Genomic DNA, 16,502 nt, shown 5'->3' with positions numbered 1-16,502 from the left:
ATGGGATGAAGCTGATAAGAAATTACTGTAAGGTGTAGGAAACTAATAGACTGTCTGTTGCATATAATCTTTTTCCCCTTTGCCTTCAGGGTACACATGGAAACCCAGGTATCAAAGGTGAGCGAGGACCAAAAGGAAACCCGGTAAATGACTAAACAGCTTTTCTTTAAACCAATGTATCTCCTTCTAGTTCTACTTAAAGAACAAAAATTGAGGAAACAAAGCATTGTACTTTATGCCAATGCCAAAAAAAATCTGATGATTCCTGTGAAGAATACAGGCTGTTTGCCTCCTGCATTATCTGTCTGGCTTGTATAAACTTATATTTACAAATTCAGAGAAGCATATGGCCATTTCAGTCAATAAATTCAGGAAACCTAGGGAGTTGAATAAAGAGAAACTCATTCTTTTTTTTTAATTTTTAATTTTTTTTAAAATTTTATTTTATTTTTAAACTTTACAATATTGTATTAGTTTTGCCAAATATCGAAATGAATCCGCCACAGGTATACCTGTGTTCCCCATCCTGAACCCTCCTCCCTCCTCTCTCCCCATACCCTCCCTCTGGGTCATCCCAGTGCACCAGCCCCAAGCATCCAGTATCGTGCATCGAACCTGGACTGGCAACTCGTTTCATACATGATATTATACATGTTTCAATGCCATTCTCCCAAATCTCCCCACCCTCTCCCTCTCCCACAGAGTCCATAAGACTGATCTATATATCAGTGTCTCTTTTGCTGTCTTGTACACAGGGTTATTGTTACCATCTTTCTAAATTCCATATATATGTGTTAGTATACTGTATTGGTGTTTTTCTTTCTGGCTTACTTCACTCTGTATAATAGGTTCCAGTTTCATCCATCTCATTAGAACTGATTCAAATGTATTCTTTTAAATGGCTGAGTAATACTCCATTGTGTATATGTACCACAGCTTTCTTATCCATTCATCTGCTGATGGGCATCTAGGTTGCTTCCATGACCTGGCTATTATAAACAGTGCTGCAATGAACATTGGGGTACACGTGTCTCTTTCCCTTCTGGTTTCCTCGGTGTGTGTGCCCAGCAGTGGGATTCTTAAATAATGGCGGTCTAAATTGAGTACTACAATGTTTCATGAATCACTAATACATATTCCAAAACACATTGCTGTTGGCACTTGAGTTTTAAGAATTAAAACTCCTTTATGAATTCCTTAATTCTTTTCTTTGTGTGCCATCCAAAAAAGAAAATCTTTGATTTAAAAAATTATATCATTGTTGGGATGGTCTTTCAAGAGAACAGAAGGAATCATAGGAGACAGATTAGGAAATGTAACCAGGTGAAAATTTAAAGAAAAATTGTATTCAATGAAAAACAATAATTAAAATAAAGAGGAAGACCTGTACAGAAATGTTTATGTCCAATACAATGGACATTGATGTAATTGCTACAATGCATCCGTCTGATGTCCTAAGTCACTTCAGGTGTGTCTGACTCTTTATGACCCTGTGAACTGCAGCCCACCAGGCTCCTCTGTTCATGGGATTCTCCAGGCAAGAATACTGGAGTGGGTTGTCATTTCCTTCTCTAGGGGATCTTCCTGACCCAGGAATCGAACCCATGTCTCTTAGTCTCCTGCATTGGCAGGAGGATTCTTTACCACAAGCACCACCTGGGAATCCCTGCTGTAACGCATAACGACTTTATAAAATAGGTGAGAAATGAATAATTAAATGGTCAAAGGACACGAACAGTTTTCAAGAGAGGAAATAAATCCAGGGAATAAAGAAATAGAAAAATGTCTAATTTCACTGGGTAATGGATGAAATTTAAAGACTGACAATGAGGTGCCCTTTAATACTAATTATTCACATTTTAGAAACTTTGGACTCCAAGGCTCTTGGGGTGTTTTGGAGGTGGGGGGTGGAGGGAAGTTCACATAGTTCATATCTAGTTCATATTGTTTTTTTTCCATATTTTAAATTTTAAAAAGTTTCTTAAAGTAACTAACATATAATTAAAACAATAATAACTAGCAATATGGTGATGAAAGTACTTTCTTCTTCATTGCAAGGGTAACGGCACAAACGCAAACATTTTGGGAATCAATTAGGGACTACATAAGAAGCATTCAAATGTTCAAAATTTTAATCCCAGTAACTCCATTTCTGAGAATAGGTTTAGGGCGTTAATGGAACATATAATAAGGTAGATGCATGAGAGCGTTTTTGCCAATTGCCTGCTTGCCAAAGAGAGGGAACATAAAGTATTCTTGGGTGGCTTTACAACACACACACACACTCACACCCCTACACTCTCCCACTTTCTGCGGATCTGAATGAATGCCATCACGTCTTCTTTTTTGTTTTGTTAAATACCTGTTGTAAGTCTTTGTGACTATTTCATTTATTTGGCTTGTAATTGTGTGCCACATAATATATTTTCCTAAGTCTTGCTGAAATCAAGCAATCAGTCTTCAGGACATTTTGGAAAATATTCCAAAGCCCCTTGGAGAAAAGCCAGAGTGCCTGGCTCCAAGAGAGGGTACAATGGTCTATTTGAGAACAACGGCCGTGTTGTTAAACTAGCATGCGAATCTCGGCCCAAGCTGTGAAAACATACCTGCATTCTGTACCCTGTACGTCTGGCTTCACTTCAAAGGGCAAAGGCTATCTGAACCGCTGTTTTCTTCCCTAGACTGCATGGGGAGAATGTCAGTCAGTGGTCAAGGTCAAAGATACTTTCCCCATTGGGTTGACCTATTAATCTGGGAATTCTGAAGAGTGCATTTTATTGAGCAATCACTTGCTCTGCAGGGCGGTGGAATTTTGACTGAATTTTTTCTTGTCGCAGGGTGATGCTCAAAAAGGGGAACCTGGAGAAAGAGGCCCAGGGGTATGCACATGACTGAAATGCCTTCCTAAGAAAGTAATCCCAGGATGCGAAGATTCGGTAATGGGTCATTGTGACCCCTGCAGTGCAAGTGCAAAAATGATTTATGTCTACCTGTGCTCTGGATGGCTCAGACAGGCAATCAGACAGATTATGATCTCAGAAGCTGCAATGTGAGGAGAAAATACTCTGTCCAAAAGGAGTGAGGATGGGACAGAGTGCTCCACCACATGACGCCCCTTGATGCTCAAGTTGAGATTTGTGAAAGGCTCCAATGAGAAAAATATTTTGCTTTGCTTCTTGTGCTTTTTATAAAAAATAAAAAGATTAATTTAAAGATCCAGGGAGCCTAAGAATTACATCATCCCAACTACGGTTTTGTAAATCCAATTCTACAGGCAAAAGAAGAGATCATTCTAGTTGATTTATCATCCTTAAAATTAGATGAAGTCAGAGACTGAACAACTGAGAAATAATTACTATACATTTCTTCTTTTGCATTTTCCTGGAGAACTGCAGTGGTGTAGCAAATAGCAGAGAGGTATACAGGAACTTAAAAGGAAGCTGTATTATGTTTCTCTCTCAGCTTATCCCCTTGGATGAAAAAGCCCAGGACTCAGACCCAGAGGTTTAAAAAACACTTCTCTTGGCATTTGTAATCAATGTCATGGGAAATTTGATAGAAAGCTTGATAAGCTCAATGGAAATTCCTTCAGAAATTTGTGTTATTCATTCAGGAAAGACTTTATTTTAGGTATGTTCTATGTATAAAACATACTGTTAGTGAAAATAAAATTAAGACAAAGTACTTATTTTCAGGAAAATCCATTATCTCAGAGGAGAGGTAAAACAGCTATAATATGAAGCAGAATGTAAACATTGTAAAAATTTCATGTGTCAAATATTATGTATAAATGGGCATTCAGAGAAAACCAGAGCTGTCAGGGTGGGTTCTATGGGATGAGCCCTCACGAGTTAAGAGGGAAGGACCAGGTCAGATCAAGACAGACCGGGAGGTGGAGGGGTAGGCATTGCAGCTGGAGAGCGCTGTGAGCAGCAACCAGGGGGAGGGCAGTGAGTGAGGAATGGCGAAATGGGGCCTCAAGAGGAGTGTTGGCAGACACAGCCTGAGGGGCCGAGTGGGTGACCCCTGATGCCTGGAAGGCTGGGCTTTGCTGGGTGATGGACTCCCCGTGAGATTTAGATGAGGCACACGGCCCCAGAGCTGTGGTTTTAGAAGATTAATTGGGCCTGGCTCTGAAAGCAAAACTGAAGTGGGGATAAGCAGAACGTTTACTTTGAAGAGGTTTGTTGCTACAGGCTGCATGAGAAGTAACAGGGACGGTAATTAGCTAGAGCTGCTCTGGCCAATGTGAGTCTCCGGCCATGTGTGCTCAACTGGTGGTCAAGACAGGCAAGCCGGAGGGGAGGTGTGCTGGAGGAACGAACTGCACACTGAATTTTGATGACTCAGTATCAAAAAAAAAGACAGAAAATATCTCACTGATAATTTTTTAATATTGATCATGTGTTAAAATGACAGAATTTTGACCTGTTAGGAGACATAAAACATATTATTAAAAAGTAATTTCACCTGTTAATTCTTACATTTTTGAAGTGGCTATGAAGGAACTGAAAATGACATATGTGGCTCACGTTATATTGGACAGAACTGAGCTACGGTGACGACAAAACAGAAAGGAGGGGAACACTGTGAGAACCACGAAGGTGCAGAAATGCGGGGATGTGGTGACTAACTCTACCTCAGCTGTTCAGCAAGATTTACTGAGCGCTTGCTATGTGCTGGGCCCTATACTGGGTGAGGGGGAAATGGAGGTGAGCAAGGTAGAGAGATCATGCTTCATGAAGTGTTCACGCAGCAGGAGGCGATCAATAGGTGAATCAGTGAATAAGAATTCCAGTCAGTGAGAAGGTTCAGTTCAGTCACTTAGTCACGTCTGACTCTGTGACCACATGGACTGCAGCACACCAGGCCTCCCTGTCCATCACCAACTCCCAGGGCGTGCTCAAACTCATGTCCATCGAGTCAGTGATGAAAATGCAAACAAGGTCACATGGGCTCCTAGGCAGAAAGAGCAGTAGGTACAGAAGCACTGAGGCGGAAGAAGCTTGGGGGGCCCAGGAAATGGCAAGAGAGCCAGAGCTTGAGGGAGAGTCGGGGGTAGGAGATGAGGCTGTGAGGTAGGCAGGGGCTGGATCACATGGGCCTTGATTTGTAACTAAGGGCCCTGGGGCCCACCTGAAGGTCCAGGGGTGGAAACTCTGCGCTTCCACTGCATGAGGCATGGGTTCGATCCCTGGCCAAGAAAAGTTCCTATGCTGTGGCCAAAAAAAACACAAAACAACATTGATTATACACATAGGTGTAATTACCAAAAAACAATAACCTCTGTATGAAACTAAGTGTCCTGGAAGCTGTTGGAGAATTTTAATTGGTTGGATTAAAAGCATGGAAGGGGCAAGTAGAGAGACAAGATGATAATAAACTTTTGATTTCTGTCTGATTTGAAACACGATGGTACCATTAATAGAAATAGGAAAGTCAGAAACAAATTTTGCAGAGACCAATGAGCACAGCGTTGACTGCCTTAAATTTGAGTATTTTAAAACTAGCAAGTAAAACCAGGGATTTCAGGGAAAAAACTAAAAAGAAAACAAACACAAAAAAAACAAGAAAATAAAACAGGAAAAAAATTATACTATAAAAAATAATATTCCTTTATTTTTGTAAACTGTATTGGCTCCTTCCTAAATACAATCTCACCTCTCTGAACATAAAATGATGACAGGATTTTAAATATGATGGTGGGTTAGAAGGTTCCTGAGATGGGAAGTCCAAGATTCCTGAGATGGGAAGTCCAGCTTTTTTTTAGTGCTGCAGACATGAATTGTTTTTATAAAGAACACCAGTTTAACTATGGCCTTTAACTTTAAGCACTATACTAAACCTTAAACCATTTACGTGAATAAGCGTTTCCAACATGGATTAAATTGTACCATAACATTTCCTTCGTTTTACTAGTTTTACTCTTCAATTTCTCAGTGACTGCACATTTGGAGAGAAGTGTTACTTGTTTCCTAAAGTTTTCCTTTTTATCTTTTGTAAAAAAGTCCTACACAACAAAATTTTGTACTCTGACTCACATGTAACTACACTTACATCTTGTTTATTCCACTGGTTTCTCCAGCTCATTTAAAAATATGCCTTGCAATTCTATTTTTATACTTGGAAACTGTAGTTGTGTGAAAAAGACACTCGATCCAATTAAAGACTTGGTGTTGCTTAAAGCTGGTAATTTCCCAATCAGGTTAAAATTCAGTGTCGTGTTACTTAAAGGACTGTGGGCAGTGACACAACGGAGAAGGCTGTGCAGGGTTCCCAAGACTGACACACAAGAGCTGCAGAATCACCAGCCCCTCATTTAGCGCGGGATAAAATATAGTAACTTAAAGGCCACTGTCTCACCAGGGTTGACAAAGGAACCATTCATTTCCGTGATGCTCTATATTCGAGACTGATTTTGAAAGGAGGACCTGAATGGATATAAATATTTACGGGTATTTTAAAGGTCATTATCTCAGCTCGTTTCCAAAGCCAATTTCTCTAACAGTCTCCATGGAACACCCTCAGCTGTGAGAGTTCATAGTTCAAACGTCAATAGGACAATTTTGAAAGGGCTGTTACAGGTTGTCCCTGCTACAGTGAGTCTCAGTGTATAGTCTCTCCTTTAGCTCTGGCCGAAAGGGTAAGAAATTGGGCTTGAAAAAAATATGTGGAACTAAGAATAGACTATAATAAAAGGAAACATAGGTTCTTTTCTTCCCTCTACTATATACACATTCCCTAAGAGCAAAGATAAGTGAACGAGCTTATCTTTACCTGGTCTTACTTTCCAAGACTGTACAAATGTGCTTTGTTATACTTTATAAATGAAAAGTATCAGATACTTCCTCCAACTACGCCTTCTAATACCGTATTCTACTTTTCTTTTTTAATTAGGGAATCCCTGGGTACAAGGGTGAGAAGGTAAGTTGGTAGCAACAAATAGAATTTCATAAAGAAAAACAGAAACATAACTGTATTTATATATTCGTGTATGTGTGTTAGTTGCTTAGTCGTGTTGGACTCTTTGCGACCCCATGAACTGTAGCCCACCAGGCTCCTCTGTCCATGGGATTCTCCAGGCAAGAATACTGGAGTGGGTTGCCATTTCCTTCTCAAGGGGATCTTCCCAACCCAGGCATTGAACCCAGGACTCCTGTATTGCAGGCAGATACTTTATTGTCCAGGAAGCTCATTTCTATACTTAATAAAAGTTATTTTCCCTTATTTTTGGAAGTCTGGATTCTCAAATTCCTAATTACATTTTTAACTCTGTTAACATAAAATAATAATAGAACTTAAGATATGGGTATATGCTATAAAGAATGGAAGGTGGCCCAAGATTCCTGAGATCAGAATCCAGTCTCTCTTAGCCCTGCAAATATGAATTGTTTTCAATAGAGAATCCTGACTTTTACAGCCATGCATCACAAGTATCCAGCCCAAAAGTTTCTATGTACAAGAGGATACAGCAATACTACAATTAGGCTAGTCCCTTGGCACTTAGCTCCCTATGAAACATAGACATAAGACTGTCTACTGGGGGAAAGAGGATGGATCATCCTGCTTAAGCAGTAAAGAACTACTTATTTCATTTTGTCAATCATCTAGGTAGAGCTTGCAGGAGAAGTGAATTTGACAAAGGTTATGAGTTGTTATTTTATGATTATTTGGAAATTACAAATTATGACATCAGTTCAGTTCAGTTCAATTCAGTCGCTCAGTCGTGTCCAACTTTTTGAGACCCCATGAATCGCAGCACGCCAGGCCTCCCTGTCCAGAACCAACTCCCAGAGTTCACCCAAACTCTTGTCCATCGAGTCAGTGATGCCATCCAGCCATCTCATCCTCTGTCGTCCCCTTCTCCTCCTGCCCCCAATCCCTCCCAGCATCAGAGTCTTTTCCAATGAGTCAACTCTTCGCATGAGGTAGCCAAAGTACTGGAGTTTCAGCTTTAGCATCATTCCTTCCAAAGAAATCCCAGGGCTGATCTCCTTCAGAATGGACTGGTTGGATCTCCTAATTATGACATCAAAGTGATTCAAAAGAAATGAATGTGTTAGACTGGAGTTCAGAAATCTTTGAGAGTGTTCAGTTGTTCATTGGAGAAGGCAATGGCACCCCACTCCAGTACTCTTGCCTGGAAAATCCTAGGGATGGGGGAGCCTGATGGGCTGCCATCTATGGGATCGCACAGAGTCAGACACGACTGAAGCGACTTAGCAGCAGCAGCAGTTGTTCATTCCTAAGTTTATGCTGCTATTATTATATGCTCACCTTGTCAGATAAGCTATTTAAAATCAGAACATGTCGCTATTATTCATTCTGTCTTAAAACCCTCAGACCTGAGCAAGTGAAAGTGTTAGTCGCTCAGTTGTGTCTGACTCTCTGCGACTCCATGACTACAGCCCACCAGGCTCCTTTGTCCAAGGAATTCTCCGGGCAAGGATACTAGAGTGGGTAGCCAGGGGATCTTGCTGATCCAAGGATCGAACCTGGATGCCCACATTGCAGGCAGATTTTTTACCATCTGAGTCACCAGGGAAGTCCAAGGCCTGCGTTACAGGGTCCTGTTCTGGGTCCCCTCCAATCTCCTCACTCGTGACGGAGCCAGGAGTCTGCAGGGTGAGAGGCCCATGCCCCCTCCTCCCGGATCATACTCTGGGTAACAAACACCCTAGAAGACCCTGCCAAATGGCCTGAGCCCGCTTCAAAGGCTCACACAAACCTGTTCCCCATGTCCATCGTCTTCCTAGCCCTGAGGGAAACCAAATGGAAGCTTTGCTGGGGCAGGAGGGGCCCATGGAGGGGGCTTTGTTATGCTGCTTCAGGCACCTTCACAGACACACACTCATAGCTTCTTTTGCTGTGGAAGGGGCTGGAGATGGGAAGTGCAGTGGGAGCTGGGCTGTAGGTCGTGGGCAAAGGTCTCCCACGTGGACCTCTGAGGAATTCCAAAACTCCTTTAACTTTTTACTCCTTTTGTAGGTTCATTTGCCAAGAAAGGAAGTTAGAACAGTACTAGTTTATTAGCTTGACTTCTAACTTTCAGCTGCTTAGATACATGGTATGTGGGCCTCTGCTTGCACTCTTGCCCCAGGGCCCTTGTAAACATTAGAGTTAAACCTACATACAAGCAAATAAATACATTCCTAAACTGGAAATGTTAGGCCTTAAAGGGGAAGAGTGTAAGAAATGCCATGATTCTGTACTTGGCCATAAGAACATGAACAACTCAATATCTTAGAATGCCTGTTTTTTTCATCTGTATAGAACTGGATCAATGCAGGCCTCCCTAATTTATCAGGCTTTCTCGGTGGTTCAGTGGTAAAAAATATCCACCTGCCCATGCAGGGGATGTGGGTTCTATTCCTGAGTCAGGAAGATCCCCTGGAGAAGGACATGGCAACCTGCTCTACTATTATTGCCTGGGAAATCCCATGGACAGAGGAGTCTGGTAGGCTACAGTCCGTGGGGTCTCAAAAGAGTCAGGCATGGCTTATGACTAAACAAACAATTTACAGGGTGATTGGAAAGTGAAATAGAAGATGTCAGAGTGAAAGGACCCTGAACTATCCACATTCAAGCCAGAATTTCACCAGGAGAAGTAGCATCAGAAATTGGAGGCTGGGAACAGAGCTAATCCATTCAGAATTTTCTGAAGTGCTTGCTCTCAGGAACTTTGTAACTGTGACCATTCCACAGGGATTACTGAGCCCACCAAAGAAGAAAATGCCTTTGCAGAGGCAAATAACATGAGTACAGTATTTTCATTGATGGGAATCGACCCCCAAACCAATGCTGCCTCTCAGGACCCTGTAGCTAACAAATCTGTCTGGACAAATGGAAAGTGAGTTTTTAGCCAAAAGAATTTTGAGCATATTTACAGTACTTTTCTGTTTTATATTTTGGTGGTTGGCTCATTTTATTTCCATTCATATTTAATTCCACTCATTTTACTCCACAACAATAAATTAATTGCTTTCTAATTGATTCTTCAAGAGTGATTTTCCATTTGCATTGAGAAATAAATGTTCAGCTTGTTTTCAGGGAAAGCTCAGTTTTTCCTGGGTTGGGCTGACTCACAATATGAAGGGGAGAGAGGACAGATTGCTTCTGAATAGAGGCATAGTTGGATCTAAAAATTGTACCTCCCTCTTGCCTGCTGCAGATGCCAGCAATATACCAGGCAGGACCCCAGGCAGAGGTGTCAGGTTAGTGAAGAGTAACTTGCAGACCATGGCAGCATGCCCTGTGCAGCTCTGGGTGGTTGAGGAAGAACACGGACTTGGGTGTCTAACAGACTCAAGACTGTGGTCATCAACAAGCTGCTTAATCTGTCTGAGCCTCATTTTCCTTGTGATGAATGGAGACATATATGCCATGCAAGGCTGTTGTGGGGATTAGCAATAACATCAAGACATTTTGGCACACACTCTGCATCCATAATTGGTGGTCACAATTATCATTTCCCTTCTTAGAGCAAAGTGTGGTCAGCAGGTTGGCTGTCAACCTGCAAACTGTTGCTATTTTGTGTTGAGCTGAAGCTTGCAGCAGAGTATAACTCCACTGTATCACTAAACGTCCAGTTTAGCTTAGCTGACATTTTTCATAGCAAGATTTCCTTAATGAAGGAAGCAGGGCAGTGACGTTCACGCTAGCATAAGTTGCTTATGTCATTGTGTATTAGCAGTTCAAGACGCATGCTCTAGAGCAGCACAGAGATAATAAAACAGCAGCAGAAACAGAAACTCGTAGTGACGGCACTGGATTAAGTCATTGGCTGGCATGGACATTGACGTAAATCATTTAACCTCCCCAACAGAACTGCCTTCTCTTAAAAATATGAATTGCCTGGAGGCTCAGAATAAATAAATATATACATGAACACACTTTGAAAATTCTAACTTTAGTTGTTTTTCTAATTGACTTTGTTACCTTTAAATTCTAATTATTAAAAGTCTTAGAAGTCTGATATAATGGATTAGTATTCAGAGGCCCCAGTTCTCATTCTATCTGAGCAAGTTACATTTAAATCACAAATGTTCATTCTGTGAAACTGGGCTAATACTATCTACCTCAGACATGATTTACATTATTAAATGATTAAAGATTTACATCAGTGATTTAAATGATTTACATCGATGTCAGATTAACTGAGATAATGTCTGTAAAATAACACTAATAATAAACAGTAAAGCATCATTTAAATGTTAATTTTTTCCCCCATTAATATTCCAGGAAAGGCAGGACCGTAGGCTGAGGTGATGGAAAACACACAGCACGCTTGCCACCACCCCTGACTCTCTCTCTCAGTGCAGACCTTGCTCATTCATTGTGGCTCCCTTCTCTGTCAAGTCAGAACCTTTTCCTCATGGATTTCTAGGCAAACGCTACTAATTGATCAAAGTTGGTGCTCAGGCCAGAGCATGTGGTGTTGTGGAAAGAACAGGATCTCTGAGTCTGAGTAGACCTGGTTTCAGACCTTGACTCTTCTTTACTAGCTCAGTGATGGAGTGAAGTTATCTTATTGAGCTTCAGTTTCCTCAGGTATAAAATAAGATCAAAGTGAAGGGGATTAGGAGGTACAAACTGCCAGTTATAAAATAAATAAGTCACAGGGAATATAGGCAATATTTTAGAATAACTTTGGATGGTGTGGAATCTATAAAAACGTTGAGTCACTATCTTGTACACTTGAAACTAATCTAATATTGCAAGTCAACTATATGTCAATTAAAAAAAGACATCTAAAGATCAAATTGCAAAAAAAGAAAAAAAAAGGAATGGCAAAACTGATCTCATTGGGCTGTAATGTGGATTCAATTAAATCACATATATGCAAAGGGCATATAATATATGGTAGATGCTAATTAAGCCTTGGTTTCTTTCCTCTTAATTTCATCCATGTCTCAAAAATGTGAAGCCTCATTAGGTGGTATTACTAATTTGATTCTGTCAAGTTAGGAATGACTCAAGGATAAAATTTTTCAGAGTTCAATGCCCAAACAACCCACAGTATTGAGGATAAAATTGTGTTTAATTCATCAGACTGCTGTCATAAGATTCTGCTGGGAATCTTATAAAAAGAATCCTAACACTGAATGACCGTCGTCTTTATCTTGTGTATTTATTTTTTAGGGTGAACGTGGAGAATGTGGTAAACCCGGCATAAAGGGTGACAAAGTAAGGAACATGCTTTTAAAATGCTAACAGCTGTGATCTCTTGGGAATGAGTTTCCTAAAGAGGAAATCCTGGGAAGCATAATGTTGCTCTCACTACTGGAATTAGAGCGTCACCGTTCAATTTTCACATCTGTGAAACATGAAGCAGAAAACAAAGCCACCCCTAACTTTAGTTAATGGAGCCCACACACGCCTCTGTGGCACCCTAACCTTTGAGACCAGGCCCACTAAATGTTAATGGTGAAAGAGTAACTTAACTGGCAAAGTCAGTTCAAGATCCAATTGGATCAAAGTGGAATAGTTTTCCAGATGTAAATTAAACCCTGAGAACAAGCACCTTCGAAAATAGAATGAACACTATGAAATAAGTTAATGAACTACTTTTCAATAATAGGGAAGAACTAGACATAGAAAGGGGTTTGAAACTGAAAATGCAGCCAACCACAGATAACTGAGTAGTTATTTACCTTCATTAGAAAATAAATATGAATAAAATATGTAAACTGGAGACAGCATTAAAATGTTAAGGAGTTCCTTAATGGACCAGAAATACATAGTGTATTTGAAACATGATAAAGGATCCAAAAAAGTACAGAGTGAAAGTAAATAGTTTTCATTACAATTAACTGTTAACAGCATGCCACCAACATAATGAAGCGCTTCAGTATCCATCTTTTAATTATGGGAAGAGTCAAGGAGAGAAAATGAGGCAGAAGGTAAGAAGAAAAGCAGAAAATAGTGACCCTGGCCTATTATATACTAAATAGCTTGAACTTTCTGAAAGCTTTTAAACTACTGTAGAGTTAAAGGACAGGTGAATCTGAAAAATGTAGGCTTGGTAATTATCTCTGGGAAAAATGAAAGGTGTGATAATGAATGGATTCTTCCCAGAGAATAACTGAAAACGGGAGATGGACATGGACTTGAAAATACTGAAGAAGGGACACACGGAACAGAAATGAAAGTCGAACAATAACTGGGAAAACTCTGTGAAATAAAAATGGCTGACAAAGATTTAAAGTCGTTCATTGACTAAGATGCCAGGGATTGTTAAATGCCCTATTATTTTCAGTGCTAGAAAGAAAGAAAAGTACTGACTATAAATGTAAGATGGCATTGATTGTATCATGTATTCCAATATCAGAGATGTAAAAATCTGAAAAAAGGCATGTCTAAAGTCAAAGAAATATAATGTCCTTGACATAATGAGTTCATGTAAGTTTACATGTAAAATGTACAAAGAACAGGAAAAAACATAAAACAGAAAATATAAATGGATAATAAATGAACATATAAGCAGTCAGAGAAGTAAAATTTAAAACATTAAAATATTTTAGCAATAAAATATTAAAAATATAAAGTAATACATAATACTCAGTATTGATGGGGGTTCTATAAAATGAAGATGTATTCTCTCTACTCAGGTAGTGGGAATGAAAATCTGAACACACTTTATGGAGGAAATGTTCCTTTATCTTTCCATATGTGGAGAGACAAAAGAAAGTGAGAGAGAGCCTTAAATGTGCTTCAAGTTCTTTGCCAATCATCATCTTCTGGGAAATTATCCTCAGGGATAAATCAGAAGTTGAACAGAGATTTATACACACAGATATTCACTATAATATTGCTAACAATAGAAATCATCGGAAACAAATGTCAAAACTGGGGAAATGAGTAATTATAATTATGATAGATTCACATTCTTAGATATTATTCCGTTTACTAAGAGTTTTTAATGACATGCAAAATATTTTTGACCGAATGGAAGACCAGATAAGTAGGACACAAAATTTGATATACATTTTGATCAAATTATTTAAAGAAAAAAATCTATTGGGAACAATATTGTATGAAAACATGCCTAAAATGTTAACAGCAGTTGCCTCTGTGTGATTGTTGTCCATGAATTTACTTTTTTCTATAATTGTCATGGTATAACTATTATAAATAGGTTACATTTTGGTAATTAAAAAAATTAGAAATTTGAGAAAAGAGAGACTAGATTATACTCTTATAAAAAGAAACTTTAAAGGGCTTCCTAGTTAACAGACATATTGAAATATTTTGTTAGAAGAGTATTAAGTATAAACTGTGTTTTGCCAAGTTCCATGTCCTGAAGATGGGGAAAAGAGTGATGTATATATTGTGGAAACTCACTTAATTTAACTGATATTGCCTTGTTGGAAGAATACGAATTCCACAAAGTATACTGCTTTCTAAGAATTCTTAAGAAATACATTTTAAAAATTCTGATCAAAATGTCAAATACATATAGGCAAAGACTTAATCCAAAACTGTGGTTTCATGGATTTTCTTACTAAAGGAAAACTGGAAACCAAGGTGGCTTGTTAATAATTACCATTTTGTTAACAATGAATCTGATGTTTGGATAAGCTGCAAAGACTGGCCATTACTGAGAATAAAGTCCCTTCTGTGCCACCTAAGATCACTGCAAACTAAATAGATATTTAGAGTATCTTACTACTAATTTTATTTCACAGGGATCCCCAGGACCAAATGGACCAAAGGGACCCAGAGGAATTCAGGTAAGGGAGTGAAAACCAAATCTAAGTCTATTAGAATCATCTAGGAAGCTTTTAAAATCCCTTTGCCCACTTGTACCCTCTACCAATTTAGTCAAAAGATTCCCAGGTAATTACAGTATTTTGAATAATCCAGGCTCCCTCAAGATAGTTACCAGCAGGTGAGTCTACTTAGTGAGTAGCTAAAGAGTAAAAGTTAACAACAACAAAAAAATTAGAGTCTAGGAAGATAAAAGCATAATGTCAAAGCAATTGAAAACAGAATGTACCTATGTTTGCACTGCTGCTGGGAAAGCTATGCATTTTATCTAAATTACAGCATTTGTATTGTTCCATCATAAATAGTCACTGCTCAATAACATGCAATGATTCTTCCAGAAAATGATTTGAATCAGTTTTTTCCAGTTTGGGGACTTGCCTTGTCTAAACTTGTAATGGGAGGAGTGTGTGTATGCATAAAGAGCTAATTTCAGCATTTCAAAAAGTCTACTGAAAATTATACCTTTACCCCAATTTCCTAGATGGCATCTTGTTAACCATCATCTTCTTTGTTCTGGTCTGGAATTGTGTCAGGGCAGGGCAGTAACTGATTATTATCAAAGGGTCATTGGACACTCCAATTTTCAGTTATATGCCGTGGATATTAATACATATTTTTAAAAGCTGTTGTTTAACCAAGATCTTTCCAGAAAGTGGCCCAGCACAGGAATAATGTTGGAAGCACAGGTGTAGAAAATGAATAGCTCATCAATAAATGTTCGCTGTCAGCTTAGGTACTGTTTTAGAAGCTATGTGTTTGACACAGGGCATTTTATCTCATCCCATTTCTCCATGTGTGTAACCTTCACTTAACTCTGAGTCAGACAGTCCTGACTTCAACTCCAGGATCTCTAGGGATCCTTATGAAAGATTCACTCTGCGTTGGCCTTTTGTATGCAGAACTAATTCTTGGTCTTCATCCTGGAGCAGGGCATCGCTGGACCTCCTGGGGATCCAGGCCCGAAGGGATTTCAAGGCAATAAGGTAATCATCCCCGTCGGTTACAGATAGGCAGAGTGCCTTTCCCCTATTGACCTATGGGGCTACATGTTTTTATTAAACAGGAGTCCGTGGATTCTTTGAGGATGAATCTTTTGGAAAACGTAATAATCTGCAGGTGTCACACACAGAATCATGTTTAAGTCTATGTAGGATGCTAGTGTCATAGTTTTTCATTTATTATTATTATATTACTCAAAGGGGCGTTATTAAATGTGAGCCATTATCCAGAATTTCTGTAGAGTTTCCATCTTACTCCAAGCTTTTAGTCATTTTATGACTCACTAGAAATTGAAAAGTAGTAATAAATAACACAATTGAAATCGCTCTATTGCCCACAGGTAATGTGAACTCAGTATACAACTGATAAGTAAAGGGGATTTATAACTTTCATATCAACAAAAATTAAGCTTTTTAATTTAAAGAGTGTAACCCTGTGGCTCGGATAGTAAAGAATCTGCCTGCAATGTAGGAGACCAGGGTTCAATCCCTGGGTTGGGATTGAAGGGAATGGCTACCCACTCCTCCATGGACAGAGGGGCCTGGTGGGCTACAGTCCATGGGGTTGCAAAGAGTCGGACATGACTGAGCAACTAACACTTTCAATCTCAACTCTCAGTATCAGCCTTGTAATTCATTCCACAGATAACCAGGCAAGACAGCCAGGGTGGGGTTGAATAAAAGTCAGATAGAAACAAAAGACGATATAGAAGGGATCTTTAAAAGACCAGTTTA

At 39.4% G+C, this 16,502-nt stretch overlaps 1 protein-coding gene across 2 annotated transcripts in view; it reads left to right on the top strand.

Annotated features, from left to right (window-relative positions):
- The window catches only part of COL28A1 (collagen type XXVIII alpha 1 chain), a 179,841-nt gene that overhangs the window by 15,486 nt on the left and 147,853 nt on the right, over positions 1–16,502 (top strand). For both annotated transcript variants that reach the window (XM_061413527.1, XM_061413526.1), the window contains exons 6-11: positions 90–143; positions 2,838–2,879; positions 6,898–6,924; positions 12,142–12,186; positions 14,688–14,732; positions 15,699–15,752. In XM_061413527.1, coding sequence (XP_061269511.1) covers positions 90–143; positions 2,838–2,879; positions 6,898–6,924; positions 12,142–12,186; positions 14,688–14,732; positions 15,699–15,752 — 267 coding nt within the window. The remainder of the gene's footprint in view (positions 1–89; positions 144–2,837; positions 2,880–6,897; positions 6,925–12,141; positions 12,187–14,687; positions 14,733–15,698; positions 15,753–16,502) is intronic.

The sequence above is a fragment of the Bos javanicus genome, chromosome 4, assembly GCF_032452875.1.
Source record: "Bos javanicus breed banteng chromosome 4, ARS-OSU_banteng_1.0, whole genome shotgun sequence".
In the NCBI taxonomy this organism is placed as follows: Eukaryota; Metazoa; Chordata; class Mammalia; order Artiodactyla; family Bovidae; genus Bos; species Bos javanicus.
This window is presented reverse-complemented; position numbering and strand designations above follow the sequence as displayed.